Source organism: Aythya ferina (genome assembly GCF_964211825.1).
Source record: "Aythya ferina genome assembly, chromosome: 2".
Lineage (NCBI taxonomy): Eukaryota > Metazoa > Chordata > Aves > Anseriformes > Anatidae > Aythya > Aythya ferina.
Genome location: NC_140297.1, coordinates 134,242,590 through 134,260,244, shown reverse-complemented (window position 1 = coordinate 134,260,244; position 17,655 = coordinate 134,242,590). Strand labels below are relative to the sequence as shown.

The window sequence follows — 17,655 nt, the reverse complement described above, 5'->3', positions numbered from 1 at the left end:
GGCTGCCGGGAGGCGGGCGGGGCTGCGTGGATTTGGGATGAGGAGGGGGGCGAGAAGTGGGGAGAGAGGAGAGGAAGGGCAGGGAGCGGAGCCGAGCCATCCCCGTTAGGAGGCGGAGGCGGAGGGGGAGGAGGCTGAGGAGGAGGAGGGAGGGACGGACGGACGGAGGGAGGGGAGGAGGCTGAAGAGAAGGAGGGGGAGGAGGAGGGGGAGGAGGAGGAGGAGGAGGACACGGGGAGGCGGCTGCTGCTGCTGCTGCCGGGCAGAGGGGAGTCGTGCCGGAGCTGCGGCGGCACTCGGACGCCACATTCCCCCTGTACGGAACTGGCGGGGAGGATGAGCGATAGCTGAGCCTGCTGCCGGAGCTGCCAAGTGCCCCTTCCTTCTCCTCCTCCTCCTCCTTCTCCACCTCCTCCCCTGCTGTGGGTGAACCTGCGCTACGGGCTCTTCACCGACCCGGGGAGGGGGCTGGTTTGTTTGTGTATTTGTTTAAGGAACAGAGAGAGAGAGAGGGGGATTGAGAGAGAGAGAGAGAGAGAGATCTTCCATCCGTTGAAGCACAGTTCACTATGATCGTACTCGCATTCAGCACTGGAAGCCGGTTGGATTTCGTGTCTCGGTCCAGGGTGTTTTTCTTGCAAACCTTCCTTTGGATTTTATGTGCTACAATGTGCAAAGCGGAGCAGTATTTCAATGTGGAGGTAAGCTCAGCCGTATGCGTGTGCGAGCGTGTGCTCCCTCCGCTCCTGCTTCCCCCTTCCCTTTTCCACATCCCCTAAATAAAATCGACCCCCCCCCAGCCAGCCATGTCATCAAGCAGCCAGGTCGGTGGCGATTTCTTTCCAGCAGCCGGCAGCTAGCTCCTCTCCCTGATGGCTGCGTTTCCGAGGGCGATCCCGCTGCCGGCGGCAGCTCCAGGCTCGGTGCTGGGCTCTGGAGCGCTGCCCGTGCCCCCTCAGCCCCCCCGGGACAGGCGGGCAGCCCCCGGCCCGGCGCTGGGCACTACAGCTCGGGGAAGGCTCTCTGAATACCGTGGACCTAAGATATTACTGTATAGCTGAGGTTACCCCCACCCTTTTCTTCTGATCCTTCTCTCTTCCTTTATTTTTTTGGAAAGAAGAATGAATGAAAGAGTGTTGTGGGGACAGGAGGAAGGAAACTTGGGATGTGGGGCGCGTTTCTTTGTGGTGAAGTGTTTGGCAAAATAAGATCCTTTTCCCACTTAAAGCTAACAAAAAGAGTTGCCACTAGAAACGGTGAAACAAATGGCATAAAGGTGCAACTACAACACAAAAGTTAGAGGGTGTGGAGGACCAGGAAATACGTTTTTTTTTTTTTTTTTCCTAAGTGAAAATGAAGGTTAAAACATAGGGTTACCTAGATGGGGCAAATCCTAAGAGTTTGTAGCCACGGTGAGAATTCAGTGAACAGCTATTTCCAGTCACTCTTCTGTATGCACCCCGTTTTCTATTTATTTATTATTATAATATATATATATATTTTTACATAATGCTAATGCTTCCTATTAAATAATGAGCTTTTACTGACTTTACAGCAACTATTCTCTCCTCCTTTTCCCCCTCCCGTCACTCTGTTCATTCTGTTGTAAGCCCTTCTTCCTCATCTTTTTCAATGTGCTCTTTCTGTCTGTTCTTTTTCATCTTCTCATTACATCTCTCTAATTTGCTTGTGCTCTTTCCACTCCGCATACGCTGTAACGGTTTTCTGTTAGATCTTGGTGTGATTTCTCTTTCTTCTGTACTGCCAGCCCCACTCCAAACTTTATGCTGCACCCATGCACCACCCTCAACTCGTTCCTTGTCTCTTTCATCTCATGTTCCCACAATTCTTTCTCTCACAGAAATGAAGCCTTTGCCTTTTTCTCCGTCTCGCACATTTGTATACTGGCTTGTTTTATGTGAGCTCTTTTTCTCACTTAGAGACACTCATTCTTGCTCCTGTCTATGTCAAGACTACCCCCGCAGATGGTCTTCCATCCCTAAACTGTCTCCTTTTCTGTCTCAAGTCCTTACCTTTACTTTCTCTCATCCTTCCTCATGCAAGATCACCTCATACATACCAAAATCACATTTCCTTTCCTTGTCTGCTTTCATTCTATCCTTTCCCTCTTGGATGGCAGTTTCCCTTGCCACATGCAGTCCTCCTTTCTGCTTAGCAACACGCAACCTCAGCTTCCCTCTCTGACTTCTTTCTCTCTGGAAAGTATCGTCTTTACTCCATCATTAAAATCTCTCTTGATCATACATCCTACCTTTTCTTTTTTTTTTCCTAGTGTGCTATCTGCACACTAGTCCCTCTCATTCATTTCATATCACAAATGTACATCTCCACTTCAGTATGACTGTAAGCGCTTTGGGGCAACACTCATGTCTTCTTATGCGTTTATGCAGTGTGTAGTCTGTAGTCTGTTGTGAATCTTGCTATGTAAATATTGAAGTCACCAATTTCATAGTGCATGTTGAAGTTTTCTCCTTTTGCTCCTGTCCTCAGCTGCCTTCTTTATGGATGAGCATAGGAAAGCAGCATGGAAGGGAGGAAGTTGCTCTCAGTAGCCTCTCCAGGCTTCACAGGCTGGCCCCCTGCAGGGTATAGGGAAGAAATTCCAGCAACAGAACTTTCTCCTCCCACAGTAGTCTGCTTTGCTGGCATCTGGCTCTGCTGGAGAGACGGGCGGCAGATGGAGCTAGTGTGGGAGGAGAAAAAGATTGGTTTCGTCAAGTGGAATAGGAACAGGAGGCCAACTCCAGTCAGAAGGAGGTTTTATGAGGAAAGAAGGGAAACAGTTTCATTTTTGCCACCTCGTCCATATGGAAAACAACACGTTTGGAGGGCAAAAGACAATACCAGTGGCAAGAGACACTGCTGGGTGAAATGCAGTAGTGTGATGAGGGAACATATTTCCTTCTTCGAAATATTCCATCTCAAGTTCTTCCTCCCAGTTCATCATATACCAGCCAGCTCTCTCAGTCTCTTTTCATATTTCAGTCTTTGAGCCACAGATTGCTGGGAGCCAGAATCAGTTTTGAGGGAATTTCTCTGGTATTCAAGAGTTGTCCTAATGTGAGGTTCTTCCCTAAACCACTGCTTTTGACTACTCTGTGACATGATCCTGTCTAGACAGACTTGAGTTTTGCCCCAGAACAGCCATTCCCATGTTCATGCTATTTGGATAGCACTGCAAATTCAACTTTCTTCTTGTAGGGAACAGCAAAGGCTAAAATCATGAGAAATCTGAGGCAAAGGTGTTGGCAGTAGCAGTGTATGTATTGTGCTGTACAGCACTCTATGTCAGCACAAGTGCATAATACAATTGTACTTGATGGTAAATTGTGTGAATATATGACAATTCTTATGGCAATACAAATTTACATATGAAACAGGTTTCAGGAAAGAAGCAGTGTATATTTAGTTGAATAAAATGTCCCTGAACAGATACTTAGGATGGTTGGAAAGCAGATTTTAATTATTTCCGGTTTCTAAATAAAGTACGGATAATACCTGTTGAACATTATAAAATACAGAGATCCTTTATTTCCTCTAAAAACAGAGATCTTTTATTTCCTCTTATTATTCTGCCTCTGTTAATTCATTTTCCTAATTGAAAAGAAACATTTCTGTAGCACTTTTGGATTGTTTGTTTGTTTCAATGCTGGTTTGTTGGGCTGTGAGCCAGAGCAATTCTTAAGAGATACTACTGTAGCTCAAAGATATTAAATAAAATGTTGCCTTTTAAAAGAAAAACATACAGATGAAGGTTACAAGCTTATATGAACATTACTGTTCTTTCTTTGTAATTTTATTGCTTCTGTGTAAAATTCTTCTAAGCAAATATCTACATGGATGAAGTCCTTAAGCTTCCAATGATACCTGAGTTGTCAATTCTGAATTGTGTTCATATATATAGTATTGTATTTAATAGACATAGCTGAGTAGGATTCAGGTCATGGAGTATGGGACTCTGGAGGAGCACACTTGCACTCTGAGGCAATGAGAGTTTTGTGTTAAAGCTGCATGAGAGGTGGTTGAATAGTTGAATTGATAGTTGAAGAAGTCATGATGAAGTTTAAGTTTCACATACTGGTATGTGTAGGAAGATTTTAACATTAATGGTCAAGTTCACTGGTTACCAGTGGTATTTTGGTGAAACATTGCTTTTAACATCATGTGAACAACTAAGGACTATACTGGTAGCTTCCTATTTTCAATGTTGAACTATTGGTCCAGAACTATAACATCCATAAGCAATTGCAGTAACAGAAGGATATGGCTAATGATGTAGGTTTTTCTTTCTACTATTTTAAATTATTTCCATACAATAATAGAGGAAAATGCCCATCAGTGAAATAGATAATGGAATAACAGTTATTAAACACACATTTAAATAGTAAAATTGATACAAACAAGCACAAGATAATTTGTTCTCAGAATCTGATAGAGGATGATATTCTGAGCCAGCCAGGCTTTTCTTTTTTCCCTCAAAGTTCCTCACTATAGTAATAATATGTCTTATTGGGATTGTCTATCTATGGTCTTTCATGAGTATCATTCATGTAAGACTGTATAGATACTTAAATGTTTTCCTAAAACCAATATTATTGTACTGTTTGAGCTAGTATTGATCTGTGAGCTCATCTTCTAATATTATCAATTAATTTATGTATATATTTAAATAGTAGTTGTGTATATTTAATGATATTTATTTAATATAAAAAATAGAAAGCAATGTCAACATTATTTAAGGGTTACTTAAACAAGTACACCTTGGTCAGAAGACAGGATAGTCAATCATGAATCTAGAATAAGATTCAATTTTGTATTCTAATACTGGATATTCTTATTCCTGTGAGTAACCGCATCAGCTGGGTATGTGCATAAAGCCTGTTAAGGAAAGAACTGCTTTTAGGTTCCCACCTGGTTTCATTCACTGTATCTGAGATGTGGGAAGCACTAGAAACAAAGCATGCTTCATCATCTCTCTCCTCAAGCAGGCAGTTACACTCTAGTTTCTTTATTCTAATGCTAAATTTATAGACTTGAATCCCTAGGGAAGGTCTTAAAATGAATCTTATTTTAGTGTGAGCAGCTCTTTAAAACAATACAGTCTTTTATCTCCTCCCATTTTCAGATGTGTGACAGTTAAATTTCTTATTGTGGAACAAAATACAGTAGAATCAAAACTTCAAGAAAATACTATCAATTTCCTCCATGGCTATAAGTGCCTAAGAACCACATTGTTTTCATTGTTAATAAAGTTTATAACTAGCATCCATCTCCTGTCCAGTGGTAATCTAGGACCTTTTCTTTCATGGGCTCTGGGTCATTTAAGCTTGAAAGCAGTCCAGTTTAATTCTTCAGCTGGCAATTGAAAGGGAATAAACATTTGGGAGGGAAACATTCTTCCAATATCACCTTTACACACTTGTCAGCCAGTGGGCTTGCTTAGCAGGTTTGCAAGCACAAAACTTTACTTTTCTACCTTGTTAAAATTCAAGCTCAGAGAGAATTAAGGAGAAGCAATTAAAGTGTTTTTGATGTAAATAGTGCTGTGTGTCCTAAAAAGAATTTACAGGGTCATCTTCATTGTTTTTAGGTGCAGATAGTACGCCTGATTCTCAGTTGTTCAAATTCTCAATCTTGCCCTTGGATAACATATCTACTAAATGAACTGTCTCTTTGTGAAAACAAGAAGTTCAAGATGAAATTATTAGGAGGCTGGAGAGGATTAGGAGGCTTGGATCTGGTGATGGAGGTGGCTAGATGGAGAAATATTATTCAATAAAAATATAGATATAATATGGGATATTTCCTATTTGATTATTGAGGAAATACAGATGCAAAGAAAACCTTCTGTAAGGGTTTCTGATGAACAGATAAGGAAACTAATGTTCAGAAAGTTTTATGCCTAATAGGCAACAGAACTCGTTTCTGTTACAGTAGGCAAATACCTACTACATGACAAATAGGCTCTCATTTAATATTATAAAATAAATGTATGTGGAGATTACTAGTCAGTAAAGTATATTCTCTGCTATAATTAAAACAATTCCTTTTTACAAAAATTACAGTAGATCAATTTTCTACTGTGTAGCATGAGATAATGTTGTTTAAAATGTTTCAGATAACCTTCTAGATTTTTTTGCCTCTTATTTTGTTCAAATACAGATTGAAAAAAATGGTCCCAGTTCTGAAGAGTTCACCACTGACATAGTGTTTTAGACCTTAGATGCAGGACGGATTTGTTTATAGTTCTATTTCATCTTTATTTTTCTATTGCATATTTCTGACTACTTAGTGATGGAGCATCACAGCTATTTTGAGATCTAATTGAGAGCTATTAGTTGTTCTCAATTCCACTAAAGAAAAGAAATAAAATAGTTAAACAAAAAGATTTATGTAATCACCTTATTTAGTGCAAGAGAAACCTGCCAAAACATGTATTCCTAATGTTTTCTGAAAAGATCTTACTAAAATAAATACACAATTTATTAGTTCAGCAAAAAAAGCCTGAACAATCCCAAGCTCTCTCCCCTTCCATTATTCAGAAGGCATCCTGCAGTAGAATAATGCTCCTGCATAACCGTTCATTGTTTCTTCAGAGTGGATATACCATCTTCTTTAACTGGTTTAAGATTTATGTTGCTCTTTGTCAGTTTTATTTGAATCCATCTAAAAGGTCAGTGCTTGCTCTAGGCATCTCAGCTCTCCTTATGCACTCAGCAAGACTGAATTGTAAGAGTTTATAAAGATAGAATGCAGTATTATATGGATTTTAAACATTTTAAACTGCATCTGTTGTCAGTGTTTTAAAGTCTATCTCATCCTTCTACTTTACTGTATGATTGTGGAAGACTTTGTGTTGATGCTTTTTGATGATCCTTAAAGCTGAGATGTAACTTTTTAAAATGACCTTTATTAAATTGTGTAATGCTTGTTACCTGCCTGTTTCAGATTTCAGTTTATCGTCTAACCTGTTTGCTGTCCTTAAACCACGCAATTGACTGTAGTTTGAAGGAGCAGGTTGAGTCTGTTCACTTTGCTAACTGTGATATGTCAAATGACAGATTTAGTTTAATTTTGTATGAGGAAGACCAGGATTAGTGCTGCAAACATGATTTTACTTGGCACAGAAATGGATTTGAAAAATAATTATGATTAGAGCTTTATCTTTTAAAGAGAGGTCATGCTATTTGGAACCTTTATTTATTGGTTGCTTGGCAACTGTTCATTCATGTTCCTGCTTATCATCATTCATTATAAGCATCTTCACTGTACAGTAAGAGCAATTAAGTGGTAACAACTTATTTCTGTGTCGAGTAAAAATTGACAGAAATTACAGAAATAGAAAAAGAATATTTCTGTAGTTTTACTTGTTAACTGAAACTGCTGGTACAATGTTTATTTGTTAAAAGCTGGTTTATCCCAGCTGTGGAATTGCCTGCACTTCAGCAGTGATTATAATAGTCCTAGCACACCTTTAGGTATTACAACACATAATTGACTTAGGGTCTTGTTCAGGTGTTTTCGTCATGTTTAAAATCACCTGTTAATTTCAAGATCAAGGCTTCAGGGTGTGACGAAACTTCTCCTGTTTATTCCACTGCTTAGCCATAGGCAATCCAATCTCAAGTGCTAAGGCTTGAACCCGGTATTTGAAAAGGGTTTTAAAATTCAGGGTTTAAAAACTGCTGCAACAGAAGATGTGCAGCTGAAGCAATGAGCCCGAGAACTTCTGTAGAACACTAAAGTCACTTGATGCTTTCGGGAGAAAATAGCCGATTTAGTTACAATGTATGGAAACACGTTCATAAAATATATGATTTGACAATTGTCTTGACTGTTGGATGAGAAATATTTTGCCTTTTTTATTAGTTCTTTAGGGATTGTAGGGATTGTATTGTGAGTGACCCTTGTGTGGAGTAGCAGTGCAGAAATAACAGATGTGCTATGGATTGCTCAGAGAGGATGTCTCTGTATATCAAGAGCAATACTGAGACAAATTCCTTATAGATAGGTCTTAAAAGGGCATCTGTCACTCTAGGGCCAGGGTGAAAGTAGATTTGTCTCTCTATTGCTACCTCTTGGTCTGCAAGTGGCTTTGCTTCCTTATTGGAGAACTGAGTTGGAATGCCCCCCTAGGACTGATACCCTCCACTTTAAGCTTCTAACTGTATTGACTCCCTCGTACTACTCATACCAAGCTGTGCTTATGGGGGACAAGGTGCTTGCTGTAAGACAAACCTATGTGGATTTTCATCAGTTTTTCCCACTTATGTGACATGGCTATAGTAAACGAAGATGATGTTCAGCATATTTTCAGAAGCAATTGAGCTGGTTTAGTAATTGGATAGGTAATTATAAAAGAAATGCTAACCTCAGAATCTATTTTTTATTATATTTTTTCCTCATGATCTTGTAGAGAAGCAGTTTTATTCCATTGGTCCTCTTCATTTTTGCTAACCTGTAATCACATCTCCACTTACAAGTGTGATATGCAGGTTGGCAAGGGGGAGACTTCCTTTTCAGAAAATTACCAACTCAATGGCAGAGGGAAAATCATCAATTTATTTAAAAAGTAGATAGCAAAACAAAAGAAAAAGCAACCCTTTCAATGGGAAGAAGTATGCTTCCTTTAAATGTCTCAATAGATTTTTATGAAGTGTAGCAAAGAGGAAATTGCTTCTTTCTTGTACCGCATCCGGATCTGAAGGTGGTGATCCTGTCATATTTTTTTCTTACCTCAGACTTTGGTTGTGTGATGTTCTTCTAGGAAATTACTTTGACCCACTGTCTTCTCAGAGCAACTGCCAGATTGTGTTTGTCTGCATGCCGTGGTTTACATGCTGCTTGGAATTGTAGTGATATATTTAATTGCAAACAAAATAAATGATCTGTCTTCCTCACAATAAAATTTATTATTATTACTAGCAGTAATAGATTTATATTGCTAAATGTACAGCATGATTTTGATTTTGGCAAGTGAGAGGTTTTTTTTGTTGTTTTGTTTTTCCTCTTATTAGCTCTACGTATATCACAAAAAAAAAGAACTGCATTCCATTTTTCTATTTTCATTAATTAATTTAAATAATTAACAAATTCTGGCTTCTAATACCTCTGTCCTTCCTTACTTACACAGTATGTCAGCTTTGGAAAGGTGTCTCTTTGTTTCATGTATTTTCGCGTATGTAGGAAAAATGAGGTGATGTAAGTGATTGAAGCAATGTGCTGCGGGGCTGGAGATCTGGTTCATGTGTCTGGTTTCATAATGAGTCTTCATATTGATAACAGAGCTATCAATAGTGATAACAGAGCTGTCATATCCTTAACTGAGCTTTCACAAATGTAGATTGGACTAATTGAGGAGTATTTGCTGCCTTTTCCAATACATGTCAAGAACAATAGAAATGAAATGATGCTAAAGAGCCATGAATGTTTCTAGATCATTCATTTGTCTCTGACCTGTTTCCCTTTTTTGTCATGTAAAAAATAGTAGGAAAAAAAAAAAATATATATATATATATATATATATATATATAAATAAATACAGCATTTCACTTAGGTCATCTGTGTAATAATGAAGTGATGAATATATTCATCATATCAAATACCAGAGCAGAAGAAATGAAAAACATGTCAATAATAACATTTCAAACACTGTTTTATTTCTTTTTGTTTGTTTGTATTTTTTTAATATATGTACCAAAGCTAGATAGAAAATATTGTCAGTAGGATTACATGAAGGATGTCAGAAAATGATTGAAGATACAGAGTATGACATTCTCTTTCAGGATGAAAGTTTGAATATGATAATTTTTTGATACCCAAATACAAAAACAAGTAGTTTGCTTCAAAATATCTTTCAGTGTAAAAGTCTTATCAAATAAAATGTATTTCAGATCAATCTGTGTGTTGCACAATGCAAAATTAAAGTATTCTATTTTTAAACAAATTCACTTATTTAATAAAGTGATTTGTTCCACAGACATGTTGCCTTGTTATCACAGTATCTAGCCTTTTTCTTTGTTTGTTTGAATATTTGTGGATTTCCATGAGTTGAAATAAAGGATTGACTTTTCACTGCTCCAGGTATTAATGTTTTTATTATACACCACTAATAGGCAGATATGCAGCTCACATACCACTGCTTATTAAAAAAAAAAGAAAAAAAAAAAAAAGGCAAAGAATGAGGCACTGGGAGAATAAGAGCGTTGCTGTGCTGACATGTTAAATACTATAGAATTGGAAACTGAATCTTTTTCTTCAAGGTTCCTGTACCTTATAGTCTTCCTTTGTTCTACTTTTCTTCTTTTCTTTTCTTCCCCCTTCCCTCCAACTCCCCCCCCCCCCCACACACACACACACCACACACACACACACTTTCCTGCCAAGGTACTTTCCTCAGCATCCTCAGCTTGTCTCTTTACAGGACATTGCCTGCAGCCAGGGAAAGTCATCAGTCATTATTGAACCATAGAATCATAGATAGAAGAGATGAGAAAGACTTGTTAAGAGTCTATTTCTCTGCCAGTGCGCTAGATTGCTTGCTATTGTATGTTTTCTGGCATTTTGTAAAGTCAAACTTTAAAATCCACAGTGGCGGAACTTCCAAAATTGCACTTGAAAAAAACAAACAAACAAACTGCTAAATGTACATTATGGAAAACTACAGTGGAAGAATTCTTTTCAGTAGACTTTTCCTTTGGCGGCAACAATAGTTCAAAGTTGTCTCCAGTTAAGCAGTTTCTGATAGAAGTGATGTCTGTTCTGCAAGCCAAAGTGAGAGCATCTGTGTATGAGAATAGATGATATGCACTGACTGGTAATTCTGTGCATTTCTTTGACTTTACAAAAAAAAAAAAAAATCAAAAACAAAAAACACAACAACAACAAAACAACAGGAGGAGCAGCGAGAAACAAAGGCTTTATTTAAATTATCACTTCGTTTGAAATCTGTAGTGCAGCTGAAATAGACTAACAGTACCTGATTTAAAAATATATGCAGTTTTGTGTGAATTGCTATCACTGTGTCAGAAGGGCTAGAATAGTTTGTGATGTTTTTGAACACCTCTCCTATGAAGACAGGCTGAGCTACTTGGGGTTGTTCAGCTTGGAGAAAAGAAGGCTCCGGGGAGATTTTATAGTGGCCTTCTAGTACCTAAAGGGGGCTATGGGTAAGCTGGGGAGTGACTCTTTGTCAGGGGGTGTAGGGATAAGACAAAGGGAAATGGATTTAAACTAAAAGAGACAAGGTTTAGATTACATTTTAGGGAGAAATCCTTCACTCAGAGGGTGGTGAGGCACTGACACAGGTTGCCCAGAGAAGCTGTGGGTGCCCCATCCCTGGAGGTGCTCAAGGCCAGGCTGGATGGGGCTTTAGGCAATGCAGTGTGGTGGGGGGAGTTGTCCTTGACCATGGCAGGGGTTGGAATTAGATGGGATTTAAGGGTCCAATCAAAACCAGTCTATGATTCTGTAAGTATTGTGCATTGTTGTATTTAAGTATTACCACCTGAAGAATAAAACTGGATATTAGTAGGAGTTTTATAGATATCTAGATACAACAACCTGTGAAGAAATCATTTTGTTTCTTTTTTTTTTTTTTTTTGAGTTCACACGTCATGTCATTAGTATATTCACAAACACAAACTTAAAGATGTTTGTGACACTTGTGCATGTGAGCTATCATAATGTCCATGCTCTGCATATTTTGTAACATTTGCCAAACAAAAATCTCAAAATGTGTTATGTGGGAAGGTTGGATTGGTTTGCTAACATACATCCTGATGCTGAGATTTGTTCAGGATTATTTGTATGAGATACACTTTCTAGCCAGTGTGCAAGCAGCAAGGCTGCCCTCTGGGTTAAATTGGAAAAGGGATTCAGTTTGAGACAACAATACTTACATTTAGGTGTTCAAATGTGTTTTATGTATGTTTCCTGTGTATTAATAACAATCTGCTCCCGGAAATCAATGAAGCAGAGAGAATAATTCAGCTAATCAGCCATTTAATGTCAACATCAGAATGACCTGAATCTTTTTCTGGATTCCATTGCTAGTATTGACTAGCAGCATGATTTACTTGCTTACATATAGGCATCTAGCACCATTTAAGGAGCACAAGGGTGAAATATGCATAAAGCTGGCAGAAATAATGTAATATCTATGGAAGCTTTGTTTTTTCAGATTAGCAGCTGGAAGTCAGGCTGTGTGTCCTAGGTCATCTCAGGTAGCACTAGACACTTCTGTTTAGGTACTCGAATCCTATTGCAGAGTTTAAGTCATGGAGTGTGTCAAGACACCTGTATCTATGAGGCTCCCCCGTGTAGACATTGGTATTCAGATGTCTTAATTTGGTGTTGAATCCCTTCCCTCTGCAATGGTAGGTTTCATTAAATTTGTCTATTTGGTGTTTAGCCCCTGTGGCCTATCTTGTTTGGGCTTTAGATAACATTCTAGAAAATCATGACCATCCTAGAAGTCCAGTGACATATTTGTCATTCCCTGGATAATGTAGATCATCATAGATCACACTAGACACTAGTATTTCTGGCAAAGCCAAAGAACAGAGTTCTGTTATGGTGGTATGATTTTCATCCTGTCGCTCTGATGCTCTACACATCATCACAGATTTATATATATATATATATATATATATATATATATGTATATATATATATGTAGATTTATATATATAAATCTACACACAGATTTATCCCTTAATGCAAGAAGGCACTATTTCATACACATTTAGATTTCATGTATTTTAAATATTTAGTTAGGGATATAAGGAACACAACATTTTTCTACTGACATCAAGGCAGTTTTGCCTTTAACCTTAATGAGACCAGGGCTGGGCCTGTTTAAGTCAGTGTACAACATATTATCTAACTTAGACAGTATATTTTTGCCCTGTTTTATAAATACAATACTCACAAGAGTTATTTGATGCCTTACCCTAAGTGATTTTAAAGGCTGTTTTTCTTTCCTAAACATACAAACTTGAAAACAGCTATCTGATGCCCTTAAGGAGAGAGAACAGAATGTTAAGCATTTTTATGAAGAGTAAGTAATTAAAAAATATATTTTAGAAGTATAAGCTTGCTAAATGTCTGTGGTCTGATAGACAATCCCCAAGAAGATAAAAATGAAAATGACATTTTAATAATTTCTCTGGGTAGGAGCCATGTGTTCTCAAGAATAATTAGCAGTTTTCAAGTACTATACAGTAAAGTAACATGGATTAATTCAACAAAAATTTACATTTCAGTGTTAATGCTAGAGTTTAGATATCATCATAGTCAGGTATGTAATTTCATTGATTTATTTACACTACTTGCTTTAGATCTTCAGAACTGTGAAAACAACTTGATCCGAATAAGAGGATTAATGGCCATTTTATGTTTATATGTTTGCTTATTTACTTCTTTGTAAATCCAGATCTGCAAATACCTGAATATACCAGATGTACTATTTGACTGAGGTTTCTGCTATCATGTAATTGAACGGAGAATAGATCTACTGTTGATTTTCAGGTCTGCACTTGGGGAAGAAGAGTGATTATATCTGCAATCTTCTATTCCAGAAGAGCTTCCTTTGTAATATTTAGCTCTACTCTATTGTTTTGCACTGACAGGCTCACTTAGAGAAAAAACAGTATTTTAGTTCCTTTGTGAATAATCTCATCATTTCTTCTGGCTGCTGAGAGAATTCACTTTTTGTCCTAGCAGTCAGATAAAGATAGAGTCATTGTTCTTCGTAGATTAATTGCTTAGATGTCTTTTCCACTGAGATATTAGAGAATTTTTCTCTACATGCAAGATCTTTCTAAAGAGTTGATGTCAATTTAAATTGGACCAAAAGATTTTTATTCTGTAGAAACGTTTTCTTTCTCTAGTTTTGCTCAAAATAAAGTAAAAAAAAAAAAAAATCCATTTCATTGTAAGGTTTGTGTGTGTGTGTCTTTATGAATATTCCCATCCTTCTCTAAATTTTTAGCAGCCAAGCAATGATTCTTAAGCTGAAACTAAGCTTTCAAAATACTAGAACATTTGGTGATGTTTGGTAAAAATTACAAGTGGCTGAGACAGGAGAGCCTTAAGAAACTATAGCTTTTCTAGTGTTTTAACTAATAAAATAATACAATACAGAAATTCATCAAGCACATTAGCATTAACATGATAGCTAGAAAAGGACAGAATGGGGCTTTCAATTTTAAATTCCCTACAAAGAAAGGTCTTTGTAGATTTTAACTTCTTAGAAATAAAACAGCTACATGTGTAGTTGCAAACTGTGTAACGGTGTTTGGTGTTTCGGTGTAAAATAATAAAAAATGATGTATTTTTTCTCCCTTGGAACAAAGAATTCAGAGTAATTGAAAGAAGTCAGCAGCCTTAAGGTTTATGTAGAAAAGGAGAGTACAAATATGCTTTTGCTCCATGGTTTCTTTTAATAGAGCTCATGCATTGCCCATGTTTGAGTGATAGGGAGAAGCAACTGAGAGAAGGGAATCCACCGATATTTCCCATTTTCTTTTATGTAACTGCTATTTGTTTGCTTATTTAGTTATTATCCTAATCAGATATCTATTTTCAATCCTAATCAGGTATTTATTTCCAGTGGTCTTGACTGGAAAACTTTGATGAGATTCTAACTTAATGGAATTGGTCAGATTTTGCCATTAGTTTTATTGTATCCAGGATTTTACTCCATACTGTTTGAAAAGCCCTGAATCACTCAGTGCTTTAACTGAGTCAATGAGCAGTATACTGAATACTTAAGATGAATATTCGTTTCTAAATTCATAGTCTCAACCTGTGCATAAAGGTTAAAATTAGTACAAAAAGAAGTAGAGAGAAACTATCTATGTGTAAAACTAATCTTGTAGTTAGAAGGAAGTGTAACATCACTAGAGGAGTGGCCACTGTGAAAGCATACCAGAAAGAAAATTTTTTTGAGGGGGAGGGTGGAATTAAATTGTGATAAATTCTAACCATTTAATGAAAGGCCTCTCTTAATATGGTTTATGTCATCAGCAGTAAGGGACTGGATTCTTTCCTTTCCCTATACCATGAGTCTAACAGTAATTTTCCTCATTCAGTGAGACTGACAGCTATTCATGTCTACTGACAGCTATTGACTGTAATGTTTATTCTTCTGCACTGGTCTGTATACCTTAAGAACTTTATATCTATCACATTAGAACAAAACTTTGGACTGTATTGCATCAGTTGACTTCTCCACTTCCTTACCTTTTGTCGCTTACACTGTTCATAGAATCATAGAATATCCTGAGTTGGAAAGGACCCTTAAGGATCATCAAGTCCAACTCTTGACACCGCACAGGTCTACCCAAAAGTTCAGACCATGTGCCTAAGTTCACAGTCCAATCTCTTCTTAAATTCAGACAGGCTCGGTGCAGTGACCACTTCCCTGGGGAGCCTGTTCCAGTGTGCAACCACCCTCTCTGTGAAGAACCCCCTCCTGACGTCCAGCCTAAATTTCCCCTGCCTCAGCTTAACCCCGTTCCCGCAGGTCCTGTCACTAGTGTTAATGGAGAAAAGGTCTCCTGCCTCTTGACACCCCCTTACGAGGAAGTTGTAGACTGTGATGAGGTCTCCCCTCAGCCTCCTCTTCTCCAGGCTGAACAGGCCCAGTGACCTCAGCCGTTCCTCGTACGTCTTCCCCTCAAGGCCTTTCACCATCTTCGTAGCCCTCCTCTGGACACTTTCCAACAGTTTCATGTCCTTTTTATACTGTGGTGCCCAGAACTGCACACAGTACTCGAGGTGAGGCCGCACCAGCGCAGAGTAGAGCGGGACAATCACCTCCCTTGACCTACTAGCGATGCCGTGCTTGATGCACCCCAGGATACGATTGGCCCTCCTGGCTGCCAGGGCACACTGCTGGCTCATATTCAACTTGCTGTCTACCACGACCCCCAGATCCCTCTCTTCTAGGCTGCTCTCCAGCGTCTCATCGCCCAGTCTGTACATGCAGCCAGGGTTTCCCCGTCCCAGGTGCAGGACCCGGCACTTGCTCTTATTGAACCTCATGCGGTTGGTGATCGCCCAGCTCTCCAACCTGTCCAGATCCCTCTGCAAGGCCTTTACGCCCTCATTTGAGTCCACAACTCCTCCAAGTTTGGTGTCATCAGCAAACTTGCTCAAAATACCCTCTATTCCTACATCCAGATCGTTTATAAAAATATTGAAAAGTACCGGCCCTAAAATGGAGCCTTGAGGGACCCCACTGGTGACCGCCCGCCAGCCTGACGCAGCTCCATTTACCATAACCCTTTGGGCCCTGCCCGTTAGCCAATTGCTCACCCATCGTATGATGTTTTTATTTAGCTGTATGGTGGACATTTTGTCCAGTAGGATCCTATGGGAAACCGTGTCAAAAGCCTTGCTGAAGTCCAAAAAAATCACATCAGCTGGTTTCCCTTGGTCCACCATACGGGTGATCTTATCATAAAAGGAAATCAGGTTAGTTAGGCAGGACCTACCCTTCACAAACCCATGCTGGCTGGGACCAATGACTGCTTTGTCCCCCAGGTGCGCCTCAATAAGTCCGAGAACCAACTTCTCCATGATTTTACCAGGCACTGACGTGAGACTGACAGGCCTGTAATTGCTAGGGTCTTCTTTCTGACCCTTCTTGAAAATCGGCACAACATTTGCCAGCTTCCAGTCTACCGGGACCTCTCCAAATTCCCAGGATCATTGAAAAATAATTGATAGAGGTTCCGCGATGACATCCGCCAGCTCTTTCAGCACCCGGGGATGAATCCCATCCGGACCCATGGACTTGTATGGATCCAGGTGGAGTAGCAAATCCCGCACATGTTCAGGGGCAGTTGGGAGTTTGTCATCCCCACCATCCCAGCCACCATGTGTGAAAGTGCCTTTTTCTAATAACATTTAATTCAATGCTACCAATTGTGAATATGGCCTGTGGAATCAACCAGACTGGTGTAAAAAACATAAAAAGGCTTTTAGAATATTTTTGGTTGTCTTCTGCTTTTTGAACTTTTATGTTCACAGTTTATAGATTACTTTTTCCTTTCCTGAAATGAGGACAGGTATTTCACAGTTAAAGAAACTTAATATTTCCATTATCTGCAGTAAACCATCTTCATGAATATCTACCAAATGTTTAAGGTGAAGTCTACCTAACACTCTAGTCACAATACTCACTTCATTACCACTTTCAGTTTTGATTGCCTTCAGAACTGTGTTTGGTGATATTTTTGCCTCTATTAAAACTTGCCACTTCAAAAGGCCAAAGTGCTTCTAACAGCTGCCAACACAAGAGTGTGATGACTACTACCATTATACAATTTGCATAACACCACTAAACTGACAGTGGCTAGCTGGCTGGCCTTGTGCTTGACCATGGGAGAGGCCTAACTTTGACTAGCCTAACATTTGACTTAACCACTGACTGCAGCTGCAGTGACTGGGTAGTGTTCCAGAGATGTAGCTTTTATTTTTACACGATCTGTGATTTTGCTCATTGGAGGAGAAACTATAAAAGCTTTTACTGCTTTTAAACTAAGTTTGTGATTTTGTAACTCTAATTTTTGATGCTACAAAATAGAGTTTTGAAGTGGTATCCTAGAGGTCCAAGATTAGACT

At 38.9% G+C, this 17,655-nt stretch overlaps 1 protein-coding gene across 1 annotated transcript in view; it reads left to right on the top strand.

The window, feature by feature from the left end:
* Window positions 1-233: 233 nt before the first annotated feature.
* MMP16 (matrix metallopeptidase 16) overlaps window positions 234-17,655 on the top strand; it is a 190,278-nt gene continuing 172,856 nt past the window's right edge. The window contains exon 1 of the mRNA XM_084508687.1: window positions 234-701. Coding sequence (XP_084364813.1) covers window positions 570-701 — 132 coding nt within the window. The 5' untranslated portion in view covers window positions 234-569. The remainder of the gene's footprint in view (window positions 702-17,655) is intronic.